We start from the raw sequence: 25524 nt of genomic DNA on the forward strand, positions 1-25524 counted from the left end.
AAGCAGGCAATATATGTCTTTTTGACAAGAGAGCAAATACAAAGTGTACCATATGGTTATCGCTCCTTTTCCCCCAAATTTCTGTGGTTTGACAGATAGAGGAACCAAGGATCCAATAGTATTCACCTAGAGGAAAAATGAATTGCATAGTTGTTGTTCTGTGATTTTGTGGGGAAATTAATATTATACTTTTTACATATCAAAATATATTGCTTTAACCCCTTCACAGTTATTCCTAGAGACTTTTTATTTTTTAGAAAACTTTTTATTCAAGTCTTAGTGAAATTATTAACTTATGCTTCTTTGTATAGAAACAGCCTGCAGTGAATTGCCCCAGGATTTAAGTTACTGTGTAATCTTGGAAAGAACAATGGACTAAGAGCTAAGATAGGGCTTTCCATGTGACTCAAAGTATGTATCTTTGGCCAACTTGCATAACCCCTCTGAGAAATTGGAACAATACTACTACTTACCTACCACATAGAGATAATTCAAGGATTAAAATGAGATGATTTGTTAAAAAGAATTTAGATATAAGAGCAGCTATATATCATTATTTCATTGTTATTCTATTATGAGTAATTTCCATCCATTAACTCAATAGCAGTTTCAGTGTCTAGTTCATCACTTGCTTTCATATCCTTTTAGAAAATGAGTGAACTCAGACCACTTTGAAGTTAAATGAATTGCCTAATGACTGAGAGAGATTTAGATAATATTCACACCTTACAATCAAGAAAATTTTTAATTATGCAAACAAAAAATGCACTCAAATTCCCTCAAAATCCTGCTCTGGTTTTTCACTGTGGTGTGGAGGTAACTCTTAAAAGTTCTTGAAAGAGAAGTTGTATACAAGCTCTATCTGCCAGATTGATGCAGAAAAGACTTTTGAGTGTGAAGCTCATCAAGCCAGCCTGCTTTTATTGCTAAAACACTCTTTACAAACTTGGCTACAGATTGATTACATTTTGGATCCTTAATGAGACCATATATTGAATTGTAGTGGAGTTCATAGATGTAGAATTGAAAGACACATTACAGGCCATCTACTCCAATTGCCCATTTTATATTTGTAAACTGAGACCCAGAGCAGTGAATTTGCATTTCCAGGGTCATAGAAATTAAGGGAAAAATCAGTGTCTTCTGACCCCAACCTTGGTGCTTTTTTGTTGTACCCTGCTGCATTTTGATTTTTGTAAATGACATTATAGATTTCTTGAAGTTTTGAAGGAAGTCATGATAGCAGCTTTCATTTATTTCAGATATTTCAAACTTTAAAACTTGCAAAGAACTTTACAAACATTTCATTTTATTTTCAACTTTTGTAAAGTTCTACTGTCACTATTTTACACATGAGGAAACTGAGGCAGATAGAAGTTAAATGACTTGCCCACAGTCTTATACCTAGTGTTTAAGACAGAATTTCATATCTTCCCAACTCCAGATCCAGCTTTCTTTCCACCTACCTGCCCTAATTGGCCTAATCTCAAATTCAGTTTGCTTTCTTATATGGGTAGTCTCATACCCAGCCCAGTCCTGTACCCTTCATGAAGTTATTAACTAGATTCAGTATGTTTCTTTGTATTTGTTCAAAATGAATTTTTTTTTACTTTTTATATTTTCAATTTCATTGGTACATCAATAGACATAATAATCATGATAGCATCATAAATTTTTAATAGGAATTTAAAGTTTTTCTAGTTTAACTTGTCTTCGAATACATGAAAATATTCTCTACATTATAAACTGGAGATCATCCAGTTCTGCTTTGACCTTTTCCATTGAAGGGTTTAATTTTTCATACGGATGTCCATTGTTATGAGCCAGAACTTGAAACAAGGTGATAACTCAAGGGAGATGTTAGAATCCTAGTGTTAACTCAGTGGAATTGATACAATGCTTGTGTTTGCACCTTTTAAGAATTCATACATTAGCTCACACATTGGAATTCACAAGTATGGAAGATTCACAAAGTTAACTTTGTAACTTTGTGAATTCACACCTCCCATAATCCCACTCAGAGGAGAAGTCAACCTTTAAGAGAGCATAAAAACAACTGAGCTCAGTCAGCAGAGTTCAGATGAAAAGATTGAGAGGGGAGCATCAGTCAGTTCAGAAGAAGCCACAAGTCGGAGTTGAGCTAGAGCCAGAAGTCACTTCGGAAAATTGACAGAGTGAGAGTTGAATTTGGGAGATTGAGAAGCTAATCTGCAGTGGGGCAGAACCAAAATTCAGAGAAAGGCTGAAGCTAGCAACAAGAGCTCTCAGAACCAAAGAAAGCTAACTGGGTTATTTTGGAAGAAACAATAAAGAACTACTTTAACACCTGGCTGCATTTGAAGTGATTACTTTAAACTGAAACTAAGGCTACCTCCAGAAAACTTCCCCCAAGAAACCTGCCCTCAGAAAACGATCATATATTATAAAAAAGAAGAGAATACCATAATCCATTGGCATTTTTTTCTCTTTACTTCCCCAAGAATAATTTTTCCCAACTTACATGTAGAGATAATTTTCAACATTCATTTTTATAAGATTTTGATTTTGAATCATTTATTACTTCCAAGGATGCCATAATTAATTGCTTAATGTCCTTGAAGATATGTTCCAGAAAAACCTACATAAAGGGGATATGAAAATAAATGTCTTATTTAATATATTTTTCAACAAAGGTCAGTTGTTGGAATCTTTACTAAAGTATTAAGACATTTCTTTACAAAGTGTTAAAGACATTGGAGTTAATTTAATCTTAGAGTTATTTTGGGCCAGAACTTGAAACAAGATACTAAGTGGAACTGATTGAACAATGCTTGTGTTCACACCTTTAAAGAGCTCATAAGTATCTAAGTACTCAATGGAGTTCACTCCTTTGGGAGAGTTCAGGGCTAATATGAGAGCTGAATTCACACCTCCCTTAGGACCAGAGCACTCTGGGAGATAACTCAGAATCCCTTTCCCTCCAGAAGGCAGAGTTAACCTTTGGGAGATCACATAAATATAGGGAGCTTTTGAAGCTTGAGTTTACTTCTTCAGGTGGGACAGACTGGAGATTGAGAAGCCATGAGTCGGAGCTGGCTGGAGGCTGAAGCCAAGGACAAAGCTGCAAGATCTCTTGGAGCCAGGCAGAGAGATAGGCATCAACTAACCGGGCTAATTTGTAAGGAGAAATAAACGTTTGCATTTTTAGCAGCTGGCTTCGAATTTGGAGTAATTAGTTATTTCAACTGAGACTAAAACTGCCCCGGGAAAACCTCCACAGTCAGTAAGTTTTTTTGTTTTTTTTTTTAAATCCCTTACTTGGGGCATAATATCATACCTGTTGGGCAAGTCTTACCTATAACTAACTCTTAATGAACATTTATAAAACATGTATCTCTTTCCTTATTACATTACTTGACATTAAGAGTAGGGATCTTGCATTCCATGTTCATTATAGAACTTAGCCCATGTTGTTTATGATTTATTAGTACTTGTTCCTCTCTGCATTTGAATAGATGCAGAATATAATTACCAGTCAGTAAAGTCTCTGTAAATGACATGACATGATTCATTTTGTTAAAAAGAATATTGCCTAGCAAGTGACCTTTTTTTTTTCCAAAACTAATTTTTTTATTTTTGATATTTTATTCTTTTTTTCTTTTTAATCTATAATTTTTTTAAAATGACATTCAACCTCTCAGGAATACAAATGACCAGGTTAATCTCATCATTATTGCTTACTTAATAGTAAGGAATAGGAATCGGAACTATAACCTCCAGGGTGATGAAACTCTGGCAACCAATATAAATTGTCACCTTCACAATTTATAGTCTTACAGATTTGCCTGGGTGTAGTTTTATATGGTTGTCTTTAACACAGAGAGATTGAGTGGCTTGTCCAGGGTGAATCAGTCTTAAATATTAAAACTCAAATTGAAGTAATTGTTAAAAGAGTCATGAAAGTTTATATGGGCAACTTTGAAAGAACTAGGAATGATTTTCCATCTGTATGTTGGATTCTAGACATTATGATTTTTGATCCTGGCTTTGGCATTCACTGATGAATTGTGTGACATCAAGCAAATTATTTAATCTCTGCTGCCATTCACTGTGGAATATTCTAAGAACAGTAAAGGGAACTTTTACAAAATATTGAGAATGTGATTTATGCATTTGATGTGATATTATTATGTATGTTGTTTTTATTATAATAACATCATTGTCCCAAGTAATCTTATCTAAAGGACATGTTTTATAGTAGATTGTATAAACAAAAATATTGAGAAAGCAATTTATTAGACACTTATCAAAGTACAGATTGGTCTAAGTAACATTTGTATCCCATACATATGAAGATATTAGAAAGTGACATCAGTCAATCTAAAAACATTTATCTAGAAATCACTCTTCAGCAAGCCATGGCATCTAAATTAGGGACTTTTGAGTTCATCTGTGATATATACATTCCCAGTTTACCTGTGTCTTTTACTTGGTATCAACTATGCAAGCTAACCACAAGAACAATCCTTTTTACTGACTGTTGCATAAGACTGATTTGTGTTAGAAGGTCTACCAATACTGAAGGATGGAGAAGAAGATAGATTCTAGCTTTATCTTTTTCACACCTGATGGTAGTTTCCCCAGTCCTAGTTTCATCATTAATCCCCATCTCATTCCTTTTCTCCCAATTATACTTACCATTCTCTGCTCCCCAACTCTAATCGTAGTTCTTGGGATGAAATACCTGTATCAGAGAAATGGAGAAAAACAAGACTGAAGCTCCTAACAGTTGTCTATTTGATTAAATTTTATTGCATTGTGGTCTCATAATGTATTTTAAACTTAAATCTTTAAATTGTGTCAAATACCCTAATTTAGGAAGATGAGAAGCAGTTCTACCTTTTTTAATTGATTGGAGTAGTTCAACGTCATATTTGAAAGTTTTATGCACTTTGGTAACTTGTTGAGAGAGACTAGTAAAAATCTGTGATTCATTCTTTTTTAATCAAGGATTTCCCACCATTAAGATATCTAAAGAGAATTGATAATGTACTACTCCTAAATAGTCAAAGAAATGCTCCTTTAAAGTTTATTTGGGAAGGTATGCTTTCCTCACTCTGACCCTCCCACTGACCTCAGGAAAATTGTCCATAGGATTCCTGTCTGTATCTAAGATCTGTACCTAAGTTTCTATTGCTGTCCTTTCATTGAAAATGCAGCTTAACTTTCAAAACACGTTCTCTCCTTAGTCTGCCTTTGGAAACAGAATAGAATGAACTGCAAATTACAATGGACCACAGTGATCTTTGTTGAAACTCAGAAAAGCCTATTTTGAAATTTGCTTGTCTTATTTAAGATCAATATTTTAGTTAGTATTAGGCTTGTTACTCTCTTAAAATGGGGAGCAGCTATATCTAGAATTTCATTCTTCTAGAAAATCTATGAATTAGCAAAATGAGTTATTTAAAAAAATTTTTTTTTCCTCAAGCAGCCACTGCCCCAGAGAATATAGGCAGGTATAGCTATTGTTTCTCCCTGAATGGTAGCTTGCTCATATGAATATTTTTAAATTGGTGTCAATGTGAGCATTTTGTTGTGTAACTTACAAATGACAATAGCCGTAATGATGCATTCTGAGATAATAGGCATCTGTTTCAGGACATCTATTAGTTGGTGTTCAGGCTTTGGCTAGAAACTCAATTGTTTTTGTTGTTGCAGATGTTTTTGTTAAAAGATTCATGCAATAGTAGGGGAAAAGTTTAAAAAACAAAATACTACTTTTTTTCATGAATAGAAAAACCAATGCTGGAACCTAAGGAAGGTAAGTTCTGAATCCAGGGAAAACTACCTTTTTTTGCTATTACTAGAATTTTCAAAATCTTTTGATGGTTTTCAAAAAGAGAGTAGAAAGTAGCAAATCTTTTGGTTGGTGGTAGAGATCATGATATCAGATTTAAAGTTAAAAGGAATCTTAAAAAGAATTTTTTCCAATCCCCTCATTTTATAAATGAGGAAACTGAACCCCAGAAAGAATCATTGACTTGCTCAAAGTCATGCTGCAGATTGAACTCATGTCTTTTGGTTACAAATTCACCAACATTTTCACTGGACCAGATACTTTGAATTTCATAGTAGCTATTGGACTGAAATGTTGGGTATAACAAGTACTAGTAACAACAGAGGCTGACTCCTTATCACTCACTCAGCTTGCTAACTTTTAGCACAGAACACAGAATGCAAAGCAGACACACACAGAGAAATCTATTTTACATTCAGATTAAGTCAGGCATACTCAATTAGCTCTGGAAGCATCTTCATACAGGGCAATAGTATTTAAGCAATTTACCTTTTGCCCTTCTATCTTCCCAAGGAACTGTATTTTCTGTGGAGGTAGGGCAGAGGGGAGGCTTTGGCTGAGCCCTCCCATTTTGAATATTTGATGAGATTTTCGAGATCAAGTGAGATTAGATCCCAGTCTCAAATCCAATTCATCGGAGTTACCTCCAACCCACAGTCATCCCAAAAAGTCTATCTTGTCCAGAATCTGTAACCCTTGATTCAAGGGTCTCACAGGTCATTTTATCCTTTGGTGTCCTGTGCATGAAAGTTGCCAGATTGCCATCCAATCACAACTATTCAGGATTTGTCGGGGAGTTAATGATTTTCATTTTGCCTTGAATCTCTCCTCTTTGGGTCACTTTACCTTGAAGAGCAGGGAAAGTTCTTGGAAGTTTGCAGGCTGCACAAAGCAAGGCAGGGAGTCATCCTGCTAACGCTCAAGACCATGCCCATGTAACCATATGGGTCACATGATCCTAGACAATCCCCCATAAATTATGTAAGACAGAGATCACCAGCTCAATTTTTACAACACTATCTCCATCTTGTGAGATGTTGTTCACTTCATTCACACCTATTTTTGCTAGAATGTAAAATAAATCTTTCCTGTATTGATCAGTGAGTCAATGGAGTTCTTCATAAGATATTTTGTTTCTTATACATGGCAATTGAAACTATCTTTTTTTATTCTCTTCTCCATCTCTTGATGAAGGCTAACTTTTTTCTTCCCAAGTGCCAGCCCTTATATAGAGTCTGTCAGTATGAAACAGATTTAGAATTTGGTACATAAGAATTTTTCATGTTGGGAGTAAAAAAAAAAAAAAAACAAAACACTAGGTTTTTTTTCATCTTGGCCTTTGCATCTTATTACCTAAGGGAACATTGAACAAATCAACTTGCTTCCTTGAGACTCAGTTTTTCTCATATCAAACTAAATAATCTCTAACATTCTTTCTTTTTAACGTTTTTAAAATCATTCACTACTAACAAAGCCATCCATTTACATATATAAATGTGAGCCATTATAGTCCTTTACAATGTAAATTTATATTCCTCACAACAGTCTTATGAGGTATTTGATGAAATACTATTTCCCTTACTTTACAGATAAGTAAACAGGCTCAGAGAGGTAAAGGGACTTGTAAAAGTAACATCTTAAAACTAGTAAAACTGGACCTTCTGACTCAAGCTTTTCTTTCAATTTTGAGTCAAGAAAATTCCTGAAAAATATTTTAGTAGATTTATATTCAAATAGAGTAATCATTTCCCAGCGTAATTTTTAGTTTTCAAAAAATACTCTTGATATGTCTTTTGTCTGAATAAAATTATAAAATTCTATCCATTTTTAACAATTACAGAACATCAAACATTACTCAAAAGCTTTTTGCTTCAGATTTTATTTCTAAACTTTCAGTTTTCAACACAATATCAAATAAATTTCTAAAGAATTTCCAGATTTTTTGTGATACTTTTCTCATGGGAAATGTAAACTTTTTTTGTCAGGTCAGCTAGCATTTATTAAACACCTGCTATGAGTCAAGTACCTTGCTAAGCACTGGAAAAACTAAGCACTAAGAAAATCAAAAGACAGTCCCTGTTCTCAAGAAATTCACCTTCTAATGAGGGAAGCAAGATGCAGACATCTATGTGATGAAATAACAGGTCCAAGGAGTGCAGTTCTGAATGTGGAATATTCACAACAAGAACCCTTTATTGTAAAAAAAGGTACATGGACATATCAAAATGATTTAGCAGATATGTAGGAGTGAAGGAGGCCATTTAAAGGTCTGAGGGGAAGGGTAAGAGTAGAGTCTATAGAGTTGGAAAGGAGTTGGGGATGGTCCTAATGGAGAACAAATTCCCATCAGCAACTGCATGATGGGATACCAGGAAATAGATTATGGTAATATAAGGTAATCAAGGTGTTTTGATCGCAAAAATTATTTGTAGGGCTTTTCTAGTTCACCTGCTTAGAGGAGAGAAGGATCTCTTAAATGATTTGGTGAATTGAATAAACTTTAGTCATGCTGACAAGGCAGTCCCTGGAATCAGGCTTCCTTTTGTGTCTGTAATAAAGTTGTCAATAGGAACAGGATGGAGTTGGTTAAAATTCACAACATTCCTAAAAAAGGCTTCACAAATTGGGGGTAATCTCACAGAGAAGATTAAAAAAAAAAAAAAAAGGAGGACTGGGAAAGCCTTTTTTCAGTAAATAGGACTTTAGTTGACTTAACTATCATTACCACTAAACCTAATAGATTTTTTCCTTTCAAAGGGCCAAAGATGCTTTGGGACAGTTGAAAGATTTATGCTCCTAAAAAGAGCTTTGTCTTTATTTGGCTCTGGGGCCAATGCACTAAAAATCTCAAATATGAAATTTAGAAACAAAAATGAAATGAAGTATGAAAATCATCTTTTGATAAACTTCAGATTTCTCTTTTTTCAACAGCAATTCTTTTATCTTTGCTTTAAGCATTCTTTTACTTTAAATATTTTTGGTTTGGTTTTTTTTCCCCCAGAAGTGAGGAATTGTTGAAAAAAAAAAAAAAGGGAGAAGTTTTAGGACACCAAGACTATCCCGGACTTGACCATGAAATAGCATAGTTGCTGTAATTTCTGAGATTCTTAAAAATTAATGAGCATTGTCAAAGGTAGGCAACATATGAGGTTGCAGATGACTGGAAAGTGTTTTTCCCTCCTTATATTAGAGTGAAAACATTAGAGAGGAGACAGGGCTTGGAATTGTACTAGTAGGAAATGTTTTCAGAATTATAAAAATCACTTAGCTTTTTCATAATCTACTCATTTTTAAATGCTCAGTGTTACTTTTCTTTAGTCCATTAAAACCTAATTATGATGATTTAAAAGCCATATAGAGATCATATTACAATATTTTTCATTTTAGAACTCAAATGGGATTTAGAATTGGTCAGAATCCTTTTTATAGAGGAAGATTTATATCATACTTATCATATGGTAGGCATTGTGCTGCTACATGCTTTACAAATATTATCTCATTTTATCCTTACAACAATTCTAATTAGTAGCTGTTATTATCATACTCCTTTTACATCTGAAGAGATTAAGGCAAACAGAAGTTTAATGACTTGCCCATGATCACACAGCTAATGTCTTAATGGCTGAGAATGGACTTGAACTCTGTTTTTTTTTTTTTTTTTTTTTTACTCCAAACAGAGTACTAGTTCTCAATCTGCTGTGCCATCTATGTGTCTCATAAATATATTTCCTTATAGGTAGGGGAACTGAAGTTCAGAAAAATTAAATAACTTGATCAAGGTTAAAAAGACTAGATAATGAAAGGAGCTGTGTGTCTAAACTAGAATTTCCAGATCTTCCACTTCTTGGTCCAGGAATGACTCTCCTACATCCCAATAGTGAAACTTATTGCTATAGTGTTCCATTTCATATCAAATTATAGACATACCTTATATGGCTAACATGTAACCTTCCCTAGTAAATCTTCTGGTTTATTACTAGAGTCAGGCTGAACGAAAGACAAAATATGAAAATATTAACCAGCTATATGATTGGGAGTAGCAACACAAGCTCTCTGGGTCTCAGTTCCTTTCTTCATAAATGAGGGAAGTGGGGCAAAATCAGCTCAGATTCCTACCCACTTTACAATTCTCAGATCTGATGTTTTTTTTCAAAATAGAGCATTTTCTTGTCTGTAACTTAAGTAAAGGGCAAAGAAAATACTGGCAAGGTAATAAATATAGATTGTTTTCATACATTTTATGCCTCAAATGTAGATCTTTGATTTAATCAATATGGGTACTCTCCCACAGCACAACTTGCAACAACATGATGCTTACAAAACATTTACTGACTGACTCGAATCTCCCTGAAGCTTCCACAAAAAGTCTAACCAACATAGTGGAAATCTTCCTCTACATAGTTTGAAATTTTGTTAACTATCAGTGAAGCAGGAGGATGTGTTCGAGGGTGTATGCCTATCACACTTATTTCTTAGTCTTAACTTTCTCCATGATCTATCTATTTTAATTAAGTACAAAATATATAAACGATACATAATAATATATATATATAAATAAACAATGCAAAATTATAATGCTGGAAGAAGGAGAAGAAACAATAATGAGAAAAAGGGTAAGAAAAGACCTTACATTGAACATGGTACTTGGGTTGAGTAGTGATTCCCAGAGGTGAGTAAAAAGCAAGATTATTTCAGGAAAGGGAAACAGGCAATTCGTGCAAAGATATGAAGACAGGATAGAATGGCATATACAAGAACTAGCTATGTTTTAACCTGATATGTAGATATATAGAGAGAAGTAATATGAGTATATGTTTGTAAAGTAAACAAGAATCTGTAAGGTACTATATAAACATAGATGTTCACATTTTATCCAGTAAGAAATATGGATCTGCTGGAACTTGTTGAATTGGGTTATGATAAAGTCAGACTTATGCTTTAGGGAAACCAATTTGGTAGCTTTGTGGAGAGAGATTGAATGGGAGACCAAGTAGGAGGTTAATATAGTGTTTGGGGTAAAGGATGATGCGACTGAACCATGGAGTTTAGCCAAAAAAAATGGAAAAAACAAGAAAGAGTAAAGAGGTTTTCTTGTCTGATCAAATTCTTTAGTTGTTAACCATTTTTCATTTATTTTCTATCTTATCTAGTAGGTTTTGCACTGTTCCCTGACCCAGTGAAATTAGCAAATTTTCCATAAACAAAAACATATTGGAAAGGCCCTGACATTTATAGAGAACCCTTTAGATTTGCATTCTACAGTAGATGTCTTCCATGACAGTGGGAAGCACCCAATTGTTTGCTTTATTTGGTATTATTAATCAGAAGGTAACCAGACTAAATTGTATCACCGTAAATAGAATGCTAGATTTGTAGTTAAGAGTACTTTGAGTTCAAATCGTCTTATATACAGTTTCCTCATCTATAATATGAGGATAATAATAGCACCTACCTCCAGGGTGCTTTTGAGAATTACATGAGGAATGATTCTAAAGCATTTAGAATGTCTGGTTATTAAAAACACATGACAGGGCTTCTTGACCTTTCACTATCTTGGTCATACTTCTGAAAACACACTACAGTTTGTGTTGGACAAGTTATTTTAGATTGTATTAGTTAATACTGCTAATGAAATATTTTGACAAAGGGAGTTAGAAATGAGGGTCATTTTAAAGCGTCTATTTGTTATCAATAACTCAAATTTATAAAGTTGTTATAAGTGCCATGGTGTTTTTTATATCAACAGTTTACTTAATTTTCTAAAATTTTTTCTAAAATTGTGACCATTCAAATCTTTATTAGAAATTATTAAGCTATAACCTAGATAACAAACTATTCGGTCATCTCAAATACTACTTTAATCAATAGTTTTAATTCTTTATCTCAGTGATTTGTCTAATTTATCTAAATTAAATGTTAATTTTATCACGTCTCTCTTTTTAAGCTCATCCTCTTGGTCTACTAATTAGAAATAAATAGGATAAAAATGGAAAAGCATATATAATGTTTTAAGTTTTAATATTTTTATTTGCCCCAGTTACATGTAAAACAAATTTTTTATATTGGTTTTTAAAATTTTAAGTTCCAAATTTTCTCTTCCTTCCCTCCCCCATCGAGAAGACACAGGAAGTTATGCAAAATATGTCCGTAAAAACCATGTATAAAAGAAAACATAGATCTCTCTCCTTTCAAAAAAAAAAAAAATCAAGAAAAATAAAGTTTAAAAAAATGCTTCAATCTGTATTCAGATACAATTGGTTCTTTCTCTGGGTATGAATAGCACTAATACCATTTTTCATCATAAGTCCTTCAGAGTAGTCTTGAAGAATGGTAAAGTCATTCACAACTGATCATTCCACAGTATTTCTGTTACTTGTTCATAATACATTTCACTTTGCTTGAACTCATGCAAGACTTTCCAAGTTTTTCTGAGAGCATCCTTCTCATCATTTCTTATAGAATTAGAAAGAATATAAATAATAACATAAAATTAGAAATAGAATGGGGGGGGGAAAAGTATATTTTTGTTTAAGTACCAAAAGTGCTGATGATTGAAGTCCTTTATTACATAATGAGTTTTTCCATAGAAAAAACTTAAAGTTATCTGATGCCATATTCCATTATATAAGTGTAATCTTTCAATATGCTATTTGTCTTTTTTTTCCTTAAGAGAATAAATGCAAAGCTTCATGATGGCGTATGTCAACGTTGTAAAGAAGTTCTGGAGTGGCGGGTAAAATACAGCAAGTACAAACCACTATCAAAACCTAAAAAATGGTAAGTTAAGTACCTATTGTGTGCCAGACACTGTAAATACAAAGAAAAAAAATCCACTTAATCCCCTCAAGGAGTCTATATCTTCTGGGGGCTGGAGGAGACAGGATAATAATATACACAGAAAAATATAAACTTGAATATATAGAATAAATAGAAAATAATGTTAGGGATGCAGAGTACTAACAATTGCAGGGAAGAACTGAAAATTGGGGAGGAAGAATGCTTGGGAACAGCCTTAGATGAGAAGTGGGCTTCTTAGGTAAGATCAGAAGGTGGCTAGGGGGGAGGGGAGGCTGAGAGGGGGAATGGTGTCAGTTATGCAAAATCACAGAGGTAGGAAGTAATAGCAAGTCCCTAGTAAGTATTCAGCAGGTGTCCACTACTCATCCAGCAAGCATCCAGTAAACTCAGCTGAAATACCAAGTATATTTTGAAGAATAATAGAAAATGAGTCTGAAAAGAATTGTTGGACAAGACGATTCACTGATTTTGGTGCAGCATCAGTTGTGTCACTTTTCAAAATTTATTACTGAACCTTTTATACATCTTTTTTTTTTTCTTACATCAAACCTCAACTTTTATCTTTGCAGTTTTGCATAATTCTGCTCTGTGTAGCTATTCAGAGCAAGCCTTTATAAATGCTTGACAATAGTAGTATCATACTTCTCCTGAATCTTTTCCTCTCCTACCAGTTTGTCAGTTTTATCTATCCTGATGTATTCACTCAAGTTTATGAATGTTAATCCAAAAAGATTATGCCTTTAACTGAGCATTGTATTCCACATTCCAGATTTGACCAGGGTGGAATACGATGATCCTATCATGTTCTCTAGATCTAGATAATACTATCTCTTTTTGTAATATAAGATTAGTGTATTCACATTTTTTACTCCCTTTTCTCACAATGTTGACTTGAGACTAACCCACTAAAATCTTATAATCTTTTTTCGGATACAATGCTGTCTGGCTTTACCTGTTATATTTTGTACTCAGGAAGTTGATTTTTTTTGAAGCCAAGTATAACAGCCTACCTGATCTCCATTAAATTTCACATTATTAGATTAAGCATGCAATTATAACTTGTCACAATCTTTTTGGGTCTTAATTTTTTTATCCATTGGGTTAACTATTTTTTGAAGCTTTGTACAATCTATAAACATCTGTGATACAGAACAGCATAGGAACAGGAAATGATCACTGGTAAATTTGTCCTTCCAATTTAACTTGATTTTGAATCATTAATAATGACTTTGTAAATCAAGTTAATTCAGGCAATTCCTTGTCTAATTGTACTGTCATTTACCCTGATATCACTCTGTCTTGCTCATAATGAAGAAGGGACTCTGAAACTCTAAAAATACTTGAAGGAGAAAATCTCCTTCAACTCTGCCTCAGTGAGGGACTCCTCCCCAGGGAAACAAGAGACAAGTAGTTTCATTCTGTTTTCTTGGTGGGGATGATTCAGTCCTGAGCAAAAGAATTCCAAGCCAAAGATCTTCTATTCAATTCTATTCAAATTCCAGCTCACCCTGAAACCCAGCTAGTAGATGAGCCAATTTGGGATTCCACCACTATCCCCCTTCAGCTTATAGCCAAAGCTCCTATTATAAAAGAGCCAATCTAAAATTCTCTCTTTGGTTCTAAACGTGCAATGCTATGCCATGCCATGCCAAGGAGGTCTCTGCCACTGGAATAATATTCTTTTCTAGTGTTACCCTCTCTTTATCCTTACCTATTTCCCTAATGAGACTTTATGCCTCTCTGTCAAGATTTCTAACCTTACTTCTGAATCCCTGTAATAAATCTCTTTTATCAATCTAGGTTTTGGGGTTTGTAAAATCCTTTATGGAGAATGCTTGCGTTGCCAGAAAGGGGTTCCCTAAAACTCCCTATACTTGTGCCGAATCTGAAGGGATGTAGGAGAGCCAAACCTCTCCATTTGGTTCTCCAAACCTGCCACTAGACCTTATCATTTAACTCCCTGACCACCAAAAACCCTAATCTCATTTTGGTTCCCTAAATCTAGACCTTATCATTTGATTCCCTACTAAAGGGAAACTCAAAACCTAAATCTCATCATATTTTGGTTCCCATACCATGAGCTATTATGGGCCAGAATTCTGAACTTGAAACAAAGGATTCTTACAAGGTACTAAGTCAGTGGAATTGATTAAGACAATAGGTATCTAATTTAGCATGGTTCAGTAGGATTGATTTAATCCTACAAGGAGATGTTATGGGCCAGAACTTGAAACAAGGTACTAAGTGGAATTGAGGAGACAATGGTTAAATCTAGTTTAACATTGATTTAATCCTACAACAAATAATGGTTTCCTAGTGATATAATGATTGGTTTGTACTCAGTGTGGAGCATATAAGCTAGAAGCCTCAGTCAGGGAGATTCAGAGATATTCAGAGAGAAGGCAAAGGACTTGGCCCAGGAGCTTAAACTCTCAGAACCAAGGGGAGAAATTCAATTCGATCTTTGATCTTCCTGGTGGCTAGCCTGGACTCCTGCACTTCCACTAAGACTAAGGCCAGATTGAAAGGCTCTCCAGAAAGCTGCCCAGCTCCAGGAAGGAGATAATAAAGTATCTGGACTAAAAGAAAGCTAATTGGGGCCCCAGGAAAGTAGACAAGACGTGAAAGAGATAATAAAGGATTTGGACTTTAACACCTGGCCGTTCTCGTGGTGATTACTGAACTGAAATGAAGGCTGCTCCCAGAGACCCCAAGAAAACCCAACAAGAGAACATTACAGGGAGCCCCAAAAACTAGACTTCACCTTATCAATATGAGATTTAGTGAAATGTTTTGATAAAATTTATGCAAATTGTGTCTCCAGCATATACCTGATTTCTTTACCTTGTCAGGAAAATGAGTTTCATGTTTTTAATGAGGCTGTTCTGGCTCTTTATGACTATTTTTTCCTTTTTTTAAATGTATACTATGTTTGAAATAATGCATTTTTAGAACTTTGATAAGAATGGAAGCCAAGCTCATCAACTACATGATTTGCAAAATCTGTTTTCATACTCCCCTATTTTTAAAAATCAGCATTTTATACTTCTCTTGAATTTTAGCTTCCTATTAATTAGTTTTGTTCTGTCCTTTGTAGTTCCAGAGGCCATTCTCCATGGGACTGAAAAAGGGACAAAATAAAAATTGTGCCTTCTCTTAGTCTTCATCATCATCCTATCACTTTAAGCAATGGTCTCATCTCCTTGAGGCGCCTTTTCTTTTCTTTCTTCCCCATATGTCTTTAAAAAAATTTTTTAAAGCATTTTACTTTCAAAACATATGCATATAGTTTTCAACATTCACCCTTGCAAAACCTTATATTCTAAAGATTTTTTCTCCTTCTCCTCCCCTCACCCTTTCCCCTAGATGGCAAGTAATCCAATATATGTTAAACTTGCACAATTCTTTTATACATATTTCTACAATTATGATGCTGTACAAGAAAAATCAAATCAAAAAGGAAAAAGAAATAAGAAAGAAAACAAAATGCAAGCAAACAACAACAGAAGTGAAAATACTATATTGTGATCCACACTCAGTCCCCAGTCTTTTCTCTGAATGCAGATGGTTCTATCCGTCACAAAATCATTGGAACTGGCCTGAATCATCTCACTGCTGAAAAGAGCAACTTCCATCAGAATTGATTATCTTATAATCTTATTGTTGTATACCATATTCTCTTGGTTCTACTTCAGTTAGCATCAGTTTATATAAGTCTTTCTAGACCTTTCTGAAATTATCCTGCTTATCGTTGCTTATAGAACATTAATATTGTATAATATTTATATATCATAGTTTATTCAGCCATTCTCCAATTGAAGAGCCTCCCCATGTATCTTTTAAAAATCCAAACCCCCTTTTTATTTTCCAGGACTTAAGGATAGTCTTATAGTTTTCATAATACCTTATGAGTAGGAGGAGAATTTTATTTTTTTCTGGGCAAAGTATTTTTAATGTACCCTTCTCTTGTGATAATAACTTGTTGTCTGTCTTCCTTTTGAAGGTTTACTGAATAATTCAAATTTAGATTGAAACTAATTTATGTAGGTCTTTGCATTCATGAATTTTCAGGTAGGTTCCTAGAATGACTTAAATTGGCTTCCAGATGTCAAATCTTTGTGCTTATAATACTGACTATCATATTCCTTTTGGAGTCTGAGTTTGTGGGCAATAGATCCTAAGTTAATTCTGTCATACTCTCCTCAGTCTTTTTGCCCAAACAAGTCTTTTTTTAAATTATTTTTTAAACACTTTATTTTTCCCCAGTTACCTATAAAAACTATTTTTTTCATTAATTTAAAATTTTTTTTTTAGTTTTCAACATGTATTTTTAAAAGATTTTGACTTTCTTTTTTTTTTTGTCCTTCTTTCCTTCCCAAGATGGCAAGCACTCTGATATAGATTATACATATACAATCATATTCAACATAGTTCCATATTAGTCATGTTGTAAAAGGAGATTCAGAACAAAAGGGGAAAACTATGAGGAAAAAAAAAACAACAAAAATAAGTGAAAATAATATGCTTCAATCTGTATTCAGACACCGTAGTTCTTTCTCTGGATGTGGATAGTCTTTCCATCATGAGTCTTTTGGAATTGTCTTAGATTATTATATTACTGAGAAGAGCTAAGTCTAATAGTTTATCATTTCACAGTGTTGCTGTACAATATTCTCCTAGTTCTGCTCACTTCATTCAGCATCAGTTCATAGAAGTCTGCCAAGGTTTTTCTGAAATTCATCTGTTCATCATTTCTTATAGAATAATAGTATTCCATTACATTCATATGCCACAAATTGTTCAGCTATTCTCCAGTTAATGGATATCTCTTCAATTTCCAGTTCTTTGCCACCACAAAAAGAACTGCTGTAAACATTTCTGTACATGTTTATAAACATTTTGTATATTTTTCCTTTTCCATTTTTTTGTGATTTCTTTGGGATACAGATCTGGTATTGTTAGATCAAAAGATTTACACAGTTTTATTGCCATTTGAACATAATTCCAAATTGCTCTTTAGAATGGTTGCATTAGTTCACAGTTCAACCAGCAATGCATTAGTGTTCCATTTTTCCCACACCTCTGCATCAATTATCATTTTCCTTTATTATTATTATTATTTTGCTGAGGCAATTGGGGTTAAGTGACTTGCCCAGAGTCACACAGCTAGGAATTATTAAATGTCTGAGGCCGAATTTGAACTCGGGTCCTTCCAACTTCAGGGCCCAGGCTCTATCCACTGTGCCATTTATCATTTTCCTTTTCTATCATTCTGTCATATGAGGTAGTACCACAGTTATTTTAATTTTCAATTCTGTAATCAATAGTGATAAGAACATTTTCTAATATGACTTATTTCTTCATTTGAAAATTGCCTGTTCATATCCTTTGACCATTTATCAATTAGGGAATAATTTATATTCTTATAAATTTGACTCAGTTCTCTACTTATTTTGTAAATGAGGTCTTTCTCAGAAATACTGGCAGTAAAAGTCATTTCCTATCTTTCTGCTTTCCTTCTAATCTTGCTTGCATTGGTTTTGTTTGTACAAAAAAAAGATCCATTTTGCATTTTAAAATGTTTCCTATCAATTAAAACCAGTTCTAGTCATGAAAACAATGCTCTAAATTATTATGGATTAGAGAAATGCAAATTACGACAATTCTGAGATATCACTTCATTTTTCAGATTGGCTAAGATGACAGGAAGAGATAATGTTAAATGTTGATTATAATTATGATCATATGATTTAAATTATATGATTTCAGTTGGTTTTATTATTGAAGTGGTCAATTATTCTGAAAGTTTTTCTAATTTTGAACCAGCCCTGCATTCTGGTATAAATCCCATCTGCTCAAAGTATATTATCCTCATGATAAATTGCTGTATTTTGCTATATTTTATTTAAAATTTTTACATTAATATAATTACATTATTGTAATAATAATTACAATGATAAAATTCATTAAGGAAATTGATGTATATTTTTCTTTCTTTGTTTTGGCTCTTCCTAATTTAGATATTATGACCATATTTATGTCATTAAATTTGATAGAACTCAACCTATTTTCTCAAAGAGTTTATAAAGTATAAGAATTAATTGTTCTTTAAATGTTTTGTAGAATTCATTTATAAGTCCATCTAGCCCTGAAGAGTTTTTCTAAGGGAATTCACTGATGATTAGTTCAATTTCTTTTTTTTCTTTTTTTTTTTTTTTTAATTTAATAGCCTTTTATTTACAGGATATATGCATGGGTAACTTTGCATTAACAATTACAAACCTCTTGTTCAATTTTTCCCTCTTACTCCCCACCCCACCCCTAGATGGCAGGATGACCAGTAGATGTTAAATTTAAAATATAAATTAGATACAAAATAAGTAACATAAAAACGTTATTTTTTACAAAAGAATCGGACTCTGAAATATTGTACAATTAAACTGGGAAATCAAAAATGCAGTTTGTGCATAAATATAGGGATTAGAATTCAATGTAATGGTTTTTATCATCTCGAGTTCTTTTCGGCATAGCTAGTTCATTAACTGCTCCATTGGAAATGATTTGGTTGATTCTTGTTGCTGAGGATGGCCTGGTCATCAGAACTGGTCATCATCTAGTATTATTGTTGAAGTATATAATGATCTCCTGGTCCTGCTCATTTCCTCAGCATCAGTTGTTAAGTCTCTCAGGCCTTTCTGAAATCATCCTGTTGGTCATTTCTTGAACGAATATTCCATAATATTCATATACCTTTATTCAATTCTCCAACGTGGACATCATTCAGTTTCAGTTTCTAACCACTACAAAAGGGCTGCCACAAACATTTGGGACATACAGGTCCCTTTTCCCTTCTTTATAATCTCTTTGGGATATAATCCCAGTAGTAACACTCTGGATCAAAGGTATCAAGTTTATAACTTTTTAGGCATAGTTAAACTACTCCCAAAATGGTTGGATTGTTCACAACTCCACCAACAATGCATCAATGTCCCAGTTTTCCCCTCCCCTCAACAATCATCATTATTTTTTCCTGTCATCTTGAATCCAAAGGTGTGTATGGTATCTTAGGTTGTTTAATTTAATTTCTTTTTTTTTTAAATGCAGTTGTTTAAGTGTTTTTTTCTTCCTGTTTTAATCTGGGCAATTTATATTTGTATAAATATTCATCCATTTCATTTGGATTGTCAGACCTAATTTTTACTTTAATTTTCTCTTCTTTGATGATAAATTTATCCTTTTCATTTGTTTTTCTCCTTTTTAAAAAGAATTAACCAAATTTTTATTTTAATTAACCAAATTAACCAAAAATTTATGTTTCAGTGGTTATATTATAAAATCAGCTTAGTTTTATTTATTAGTTCAGTAGTTTTCTTTCTATTTTATATACGCAGTCATTTAGAGATATAAAATTTCCTAAGAATTGCTTGCGCTTCATCCATAAATTCTGGTATGTTTCATTATTATAATTCCCTTTGGTGAAATTGTTGATTACTTCTGTGGTCTGTTATTTGACCTACTGATTCTTTAGGATTAGATTATTTAATTTCCAATTAATCTTTAATCTCTCTTTCCATGGTCTTTTATTACCCATAATTTTTCTTGCACAATGATCTAAAAAGGAAACATTTACTACTTCTGCATTTCTGCACTTCACTCTGTGCTTTTTATGCCCTAATACATGGTCATTTTTTACCTAGGTGTATCACTGAAAAAAATTATAATCCTTTCTAATTCTGTTTCTATCCCCATATAATTTACTCCAGATGTCTATCATATCTAACTTTTCTAAAATTTCATTCCATCCCCTTAAATTCTTTCTTTTTTATTTTATGGTTAGACTTGAGGAAAAGTCTTGTCTCCCTTAGGTAAAGAGGAACATAACCCACACAGACAATGCCCAGGCAAATCAAAGGGAGGCTTTCAGCACAGATCGGCAATTAAGGCCCCTCAGTCTTGGCTCAGCAGGCTAGTATCACAACAGGCCAGTTGTAAGGTCTCGAACTCCAGCATAGGAGGCAAACTACCAGTCTGGGAATTCCCAACACAACAGGCACAACTGCTCTGGGTCACTCAAGTGCAAAAGTAGGGCTAACTACAGAACAGAGCGTAGCTAATTCAATCACATAAATTGGAAATTGGCATATTTTACAGAATTTGTTCTATTGATAATGTTGGACAGTAAATAGAAATATCCTCCAGATTCTCTGGTATCTGGCTTTACTGTAAGAACAAGTACAGAAGCATATGAAAAGAAGTTGTAATTCATGCTGATTTTTTTCATGACTAAAATTTCTGGGCTGGGCAAGGTGCCAGCATCTGAGGTACAGAAAGCCAAAGATCAGGTTTCAGGTCCACAGTGAAAGAAGTGTAAGATAAGCTGTGCCCCAGAAGCAGAGCTCAACTTTAAAAGTCATGAAACAAGTACCAAAATAGTAAAAAAGAAAAAGAAAGGAACCCATACCATACAAAGCTACTATGATGACAGGGAAGGAGAGAAGGAGAGAGAAAGGAAGAAAAGAAGGGAAATGAGAATTAAGAGCGTCAACAGCTTGGAAAAGGAAGGACAAAAATTTACTGAGGAAAACAATTCCTTAAAAATATAATTCATCAAATGGTAAAAAAAAAAAAAAATCCACTGAACAAAACAACTCCTTAAAAAATGGAACTAGCCAAATAGAAAGGGAAGTATAAAAACTCACTAGAGATAATAGTTTCTTAAAAATTAGAACTGAAAAAGGTAGAAGTGAATGACTCTATGAGAAACCAATAATCAGTTCAACAAAATCAAAAGAATGAAAAAAAAAAAAAAAAAAAACAGAAGAAAATGTACAGCACCTCATTGGAAAAAGACCTATCTTGTAAAACATCAAGAAGAGAGAATTTAAGAATTATTGGACTATCCGAAAACTAAGATTTTAAAAAGGAGCATAATTTCTATTAAGAAATTATCAAGAAAAACTTTCCTGATAAGGAGAACCAGTGAGAAAATAGTTAATGAAAGAATTCTCCAATAACCTTCTAAAACAAATCTCATAATGAAAGCCTCAAGGAATTGATATTCCTGCCAAATTCCAGAATTATCAAGTATCAAGTAAATACTGCAGACAGCGAAAAAGAAACAATTCAAATATCAAGGAACCACAGTCAGAATTACACAGAAAGTAGCACTGTCTATATTAAAGGACTGCAGGGCTTGAAATATAACATTCCATAATGCAAAGGAGCTTAAATTATGACCAATAATAAACTGCCTGCCAAAACTGAGCATAATCTTTAAGGGGGGAAATTGACTGACTAGGTGTGTGACTTCTGGGTAAGACACTTAATCTTGTTTTCTTTGGTTTCCTCATCTGTAAAATGAGCTGGAAAAGGAAATGGCAAAACACTTCAGTAGACTTGCTAAGAAAACCCGAATGGGGTGCTGAAGAATCTGACACAATTGAAAAATGACTAAACAACAACAAATGGAACTTAAATAAACTTGTTATTTTTAATATTTTGATTGAATTCAAACCTGCTAATGGTATTTTCAAGTTTTTTAGTCTTAACATCACTCTCTATCATAACCTTTTAATAAATGACAAATTAAATCACAGGAAGTAGATGTATAAAATGTGCTCCTCCTATTTGTATAGGCTGCGTTTGACTTTTTTATTAATATGTTTTCCAATCTTGATGATTTTTGTCTCTATTTTGAATGTACACAATGAAAAGTGTTGCTGGGAGCACTGCAAATAAGTACCAAACATTGAGATTTTTGCAGTTTTTGGAAAATTCTTGGACTGAGTCCAGCTTTAGTGAAGATTTGTATTATTCTTCCCTTTGTATTCTGTAGACTAAATCAGATGTTTTAATGTGAGGCAAAAGACAACTACTGACCTATTGCTGAGATCACCACATCTAAATAAAAAAGGTAATTAGTAGGAACAGCAATGTTTTATAACTATCTTTATCAGGGAATTTTGATGTGCAGTCAAAGATTTTTATTATTCAATAAAATAAATATTTTTTTGAAAGTTCATCTTATTATTCTTATTAGCTAGTTGTAGTTGCTGTTGATATGTCTGTTATGTATTGGCAAATAGTGAAATACTGAGTAAAAATACTGTCTCCTGCCATAAGTAAGCAAATGAAAATATGTCATCACAGAGTAAATATCTGGCCTTCGGTTTCTAGCTTTCCTATTAAGTTGACTTAATTTGTGATAGCTCTCATCTCCATTTCTATATCATCTCTAAGTAATTGGTATCAGAGTGAATATAGTGCTGGATTTGGAGTTGGGAATGCTTAGTTTGACTCCTGCCTCAGGTACTTATAGGTTATGCTCCCCTCTATACAAGGGAGACAAAACTTCCTCATATCCTTCTGAATTATCTTAAGCTAGAAAACTGTTTCACTCCATATTTTTGTCACTCAGAATCTGTTTCAAGAATTGATTTATCATTGTTTCCATGGGGAAACTGGGAAACATTCTGACTCTGGGCAGGTCACTGAACTTGCTAGCCTCAGTTTCCTTTCTGTAAAATGGGTGTAATAATAGTATCTATTTTGTAGGACTGTTATGATGAGCAAATGAAACAATCTTAGTAATACATTTTGCAAACTTTAATGCATTATTAAATGTTATCTTTGATGGTCAGTAACTGTATCTATATTTGTCATATGTGTAGCTTTGTGTATTTGTAACTTTTGATATTGAATGAAAAGGGAGGCCATGATGATTCATAGACTGTGAGGTTATAATCCATCAGTGAAGAGTATCCCCACATTGATTAAATTACAAGACTTATTTAGTATGGGTATATGTAGAGAAAAAGTATGAATGCATTGAATTTGGAATCAAAGATCTTGGGTCCAAATATTGCCTTATTTTATTTCCCAGAAAAACTTGACAGATCATTTAACTTCTCATGTTATAGAAGATGGGAAATGGCTAAATAAACTGTGATGTTTTATTGTAATGGAATATTATTGGACTATGAGAAATGAAAAGCAGGAAGATCTCAGAAAAATCTAGAAAGACTTGTCAACTAATGCATAAAAAAGTGAACAACCAAGAGAATGTTGTACACAATAACAGCAATAATGTTTGATGAAGAACTGTAAATGGCAGCTATTCTCATTAATACAATCCCAAAGGACTAATATTTATGCATACTACTGATCTCCAGAGAAAGAAATTATATTGTTTGAAGATATATTGAATCATGCTGTTTTTCACTTTCCTTTTCTTTTTTTATTTGAATGTATATGTAGAAAATGACTAATATAGAAATATTTTAGAGGATTGAACATGTATAATAACCCATATCTGATTGCTTGATGGGGAGAGAGGGTTAGAATTTGGAATTCAAAACTTTAAATAAAAATGTGGAAAATTAGGGGGGAAAAGCCATAAACTATGCCCAAAAGGCTATCAAACTGTGCTTGCCCTTTGATCCAGCAGTGTCCCTACTGGATCTATATTCCAAAAAAGATCATAAAAGAGAAAAAAGCACTCACATGTGCAAAATTTTTGTAGCAGTTCTTTTTATAGTGGCAAGGAACTAGTATTTGAATGAATGTTTATCTGTTGGGGAATGGCTGAATAATTTATGGTATTATGTAATGGAACATTATTGTTCTAAAAGAAATGATGAATAGCCTGATTTCAGAAAACCCAGTTAGATGAACTGATGCTGAGTGAAGTGAGTAGAACCAAGAGAACATTGTACCCAGTAACAAGAAGAGTATGACTCTTCCCAGCAATGTGTTGATTCAAGATATTTCCAACAGACTTGGGATGAAAAATGCCATCTGCTATCCAGAGATGGAACTATGGGGACTGAATAAGGATTGAAGCATAGTATTTTCCCTTTTTATTTATTTGTTATTTTTCTTTGTCATGGTTTTTTTCGTTTTTGGTCTGTACAACATGACAAATAAGAAATTTAACCTATATCAAATTGCTGTTTTGAGGAGGGAGAGAAAAAATTTTAAAATGTTGAAAACTATTTCTACATGTATTTGGAAAAATAAAATACTATTAAAAAAACAAAGACTTTCAAAATTATTTAGTTCAATTCACTTTGTAAACTAAAGTACTATATGCAAATAGGTGTTATTACTACAGATGGGGAAACTGAGGCCCATGTAAGTTCTGTGATTTGCCCAAGATCTTATAAAGCTATATACAGGATAAATAGGAAATAATTAAAAGAAGAAAAGCAATGGAATTTACAAGGTTTGGGGAAGACTTCATTTACAAGATAGGATTTTATTGGGAACTTAAAAGGAAGCCAGGGAGATCACTAGGAAGAGTGGAATAAGAGTTTTCTCACCTTGGGGGAAAAAAAGAGTTAAAGTGTCTTGTTTATATAACTGCAAGTAAGCCAATGTTGTTATTGGAGTTGAAAACTGTTTAGGGAGGTGAAAGACAAATGTAAGAGGGGACTAGGTAATGAAGCACTTTGCATGCCAAATAGAACTTTTGGTTTTCTCCTGAAGATGGCACGAAGTGACTAAAGTTGGTTGAGTAGTGTGAAGGTTTTCTTGGAAGCAGCCTTGGTCTAGTTGAAATAATTTATTATTTAATTATTTAATTACTCCAAAATCGCAGTCAGCTGGTAAAAATGCAAATGTTTATTTCTCCTTCCAAATTAGCCCGGTTAGTTGAGGCCTATCTCTCTGCCTAGCTCCAAGAGATCTTGCAGCTTTGTCCTTGCCTTCTGCCTCTGCTTTCTTCAGCCTCCAGCCATCTCCGACTCGTGGCTTCTCAATCTCTAACTGAGGCGAGTACCCTTCTGTATCTCCCAGAGTGCTCTGTCTCCAACCCCAGTCGCGAAGTTTCCCAGAACTCTCTTGAGTCGCTCATTGGAACTGTATTTATGCTACTTCTCTGAAAGTGGGAT

At 33.6% G+C, this 25524-nt stretch overlaps 1 protein-coding gene across 4 annotated transcripts in view; it reads left to right on the forward strand.

Annotated features, from left to right (window-relative positions):
• The window catches only part of C1H9orf85 (chromosome 1 C9orf85 homolog), a 97479-nt gene that overhangs the window by 7167 nt on the left and 64788 nt on the right, over positions 1 to 25524 (forward strand). For 3 of the 4 annotated variants that reach the window (XM_031943686.1, XM_003761642.4, XM_031943685.1), the window contains exon 2: positions 12507 to 12613. In XM_031943686.1, coding sequence (XP_031799546.1) covers positions 12507 to 12613 — 107 coding nt within the window. Of the gene's footprint in view, positions 1 to 12506; positions 12614 to 22469; positions 24017 to 25524 lie in introns of those variants that run through there. The other variant, XM_031943689.1, reaches the window with a different exon arrangement.

Source organism: Sarcophilus harrisii, chromosome 1 (assembly GCF_902635505.1).
Source record: "Sarcophilus harrisii chromosome 1, mSarHar1.11, whole genome shotgun sequence".
NCBI lineage: Eukaryota > Metazoa > Chordata > Mammalia > Dasyuromorphia > Dasyuridae > Sarcophilus > Sarcophilus harrisii.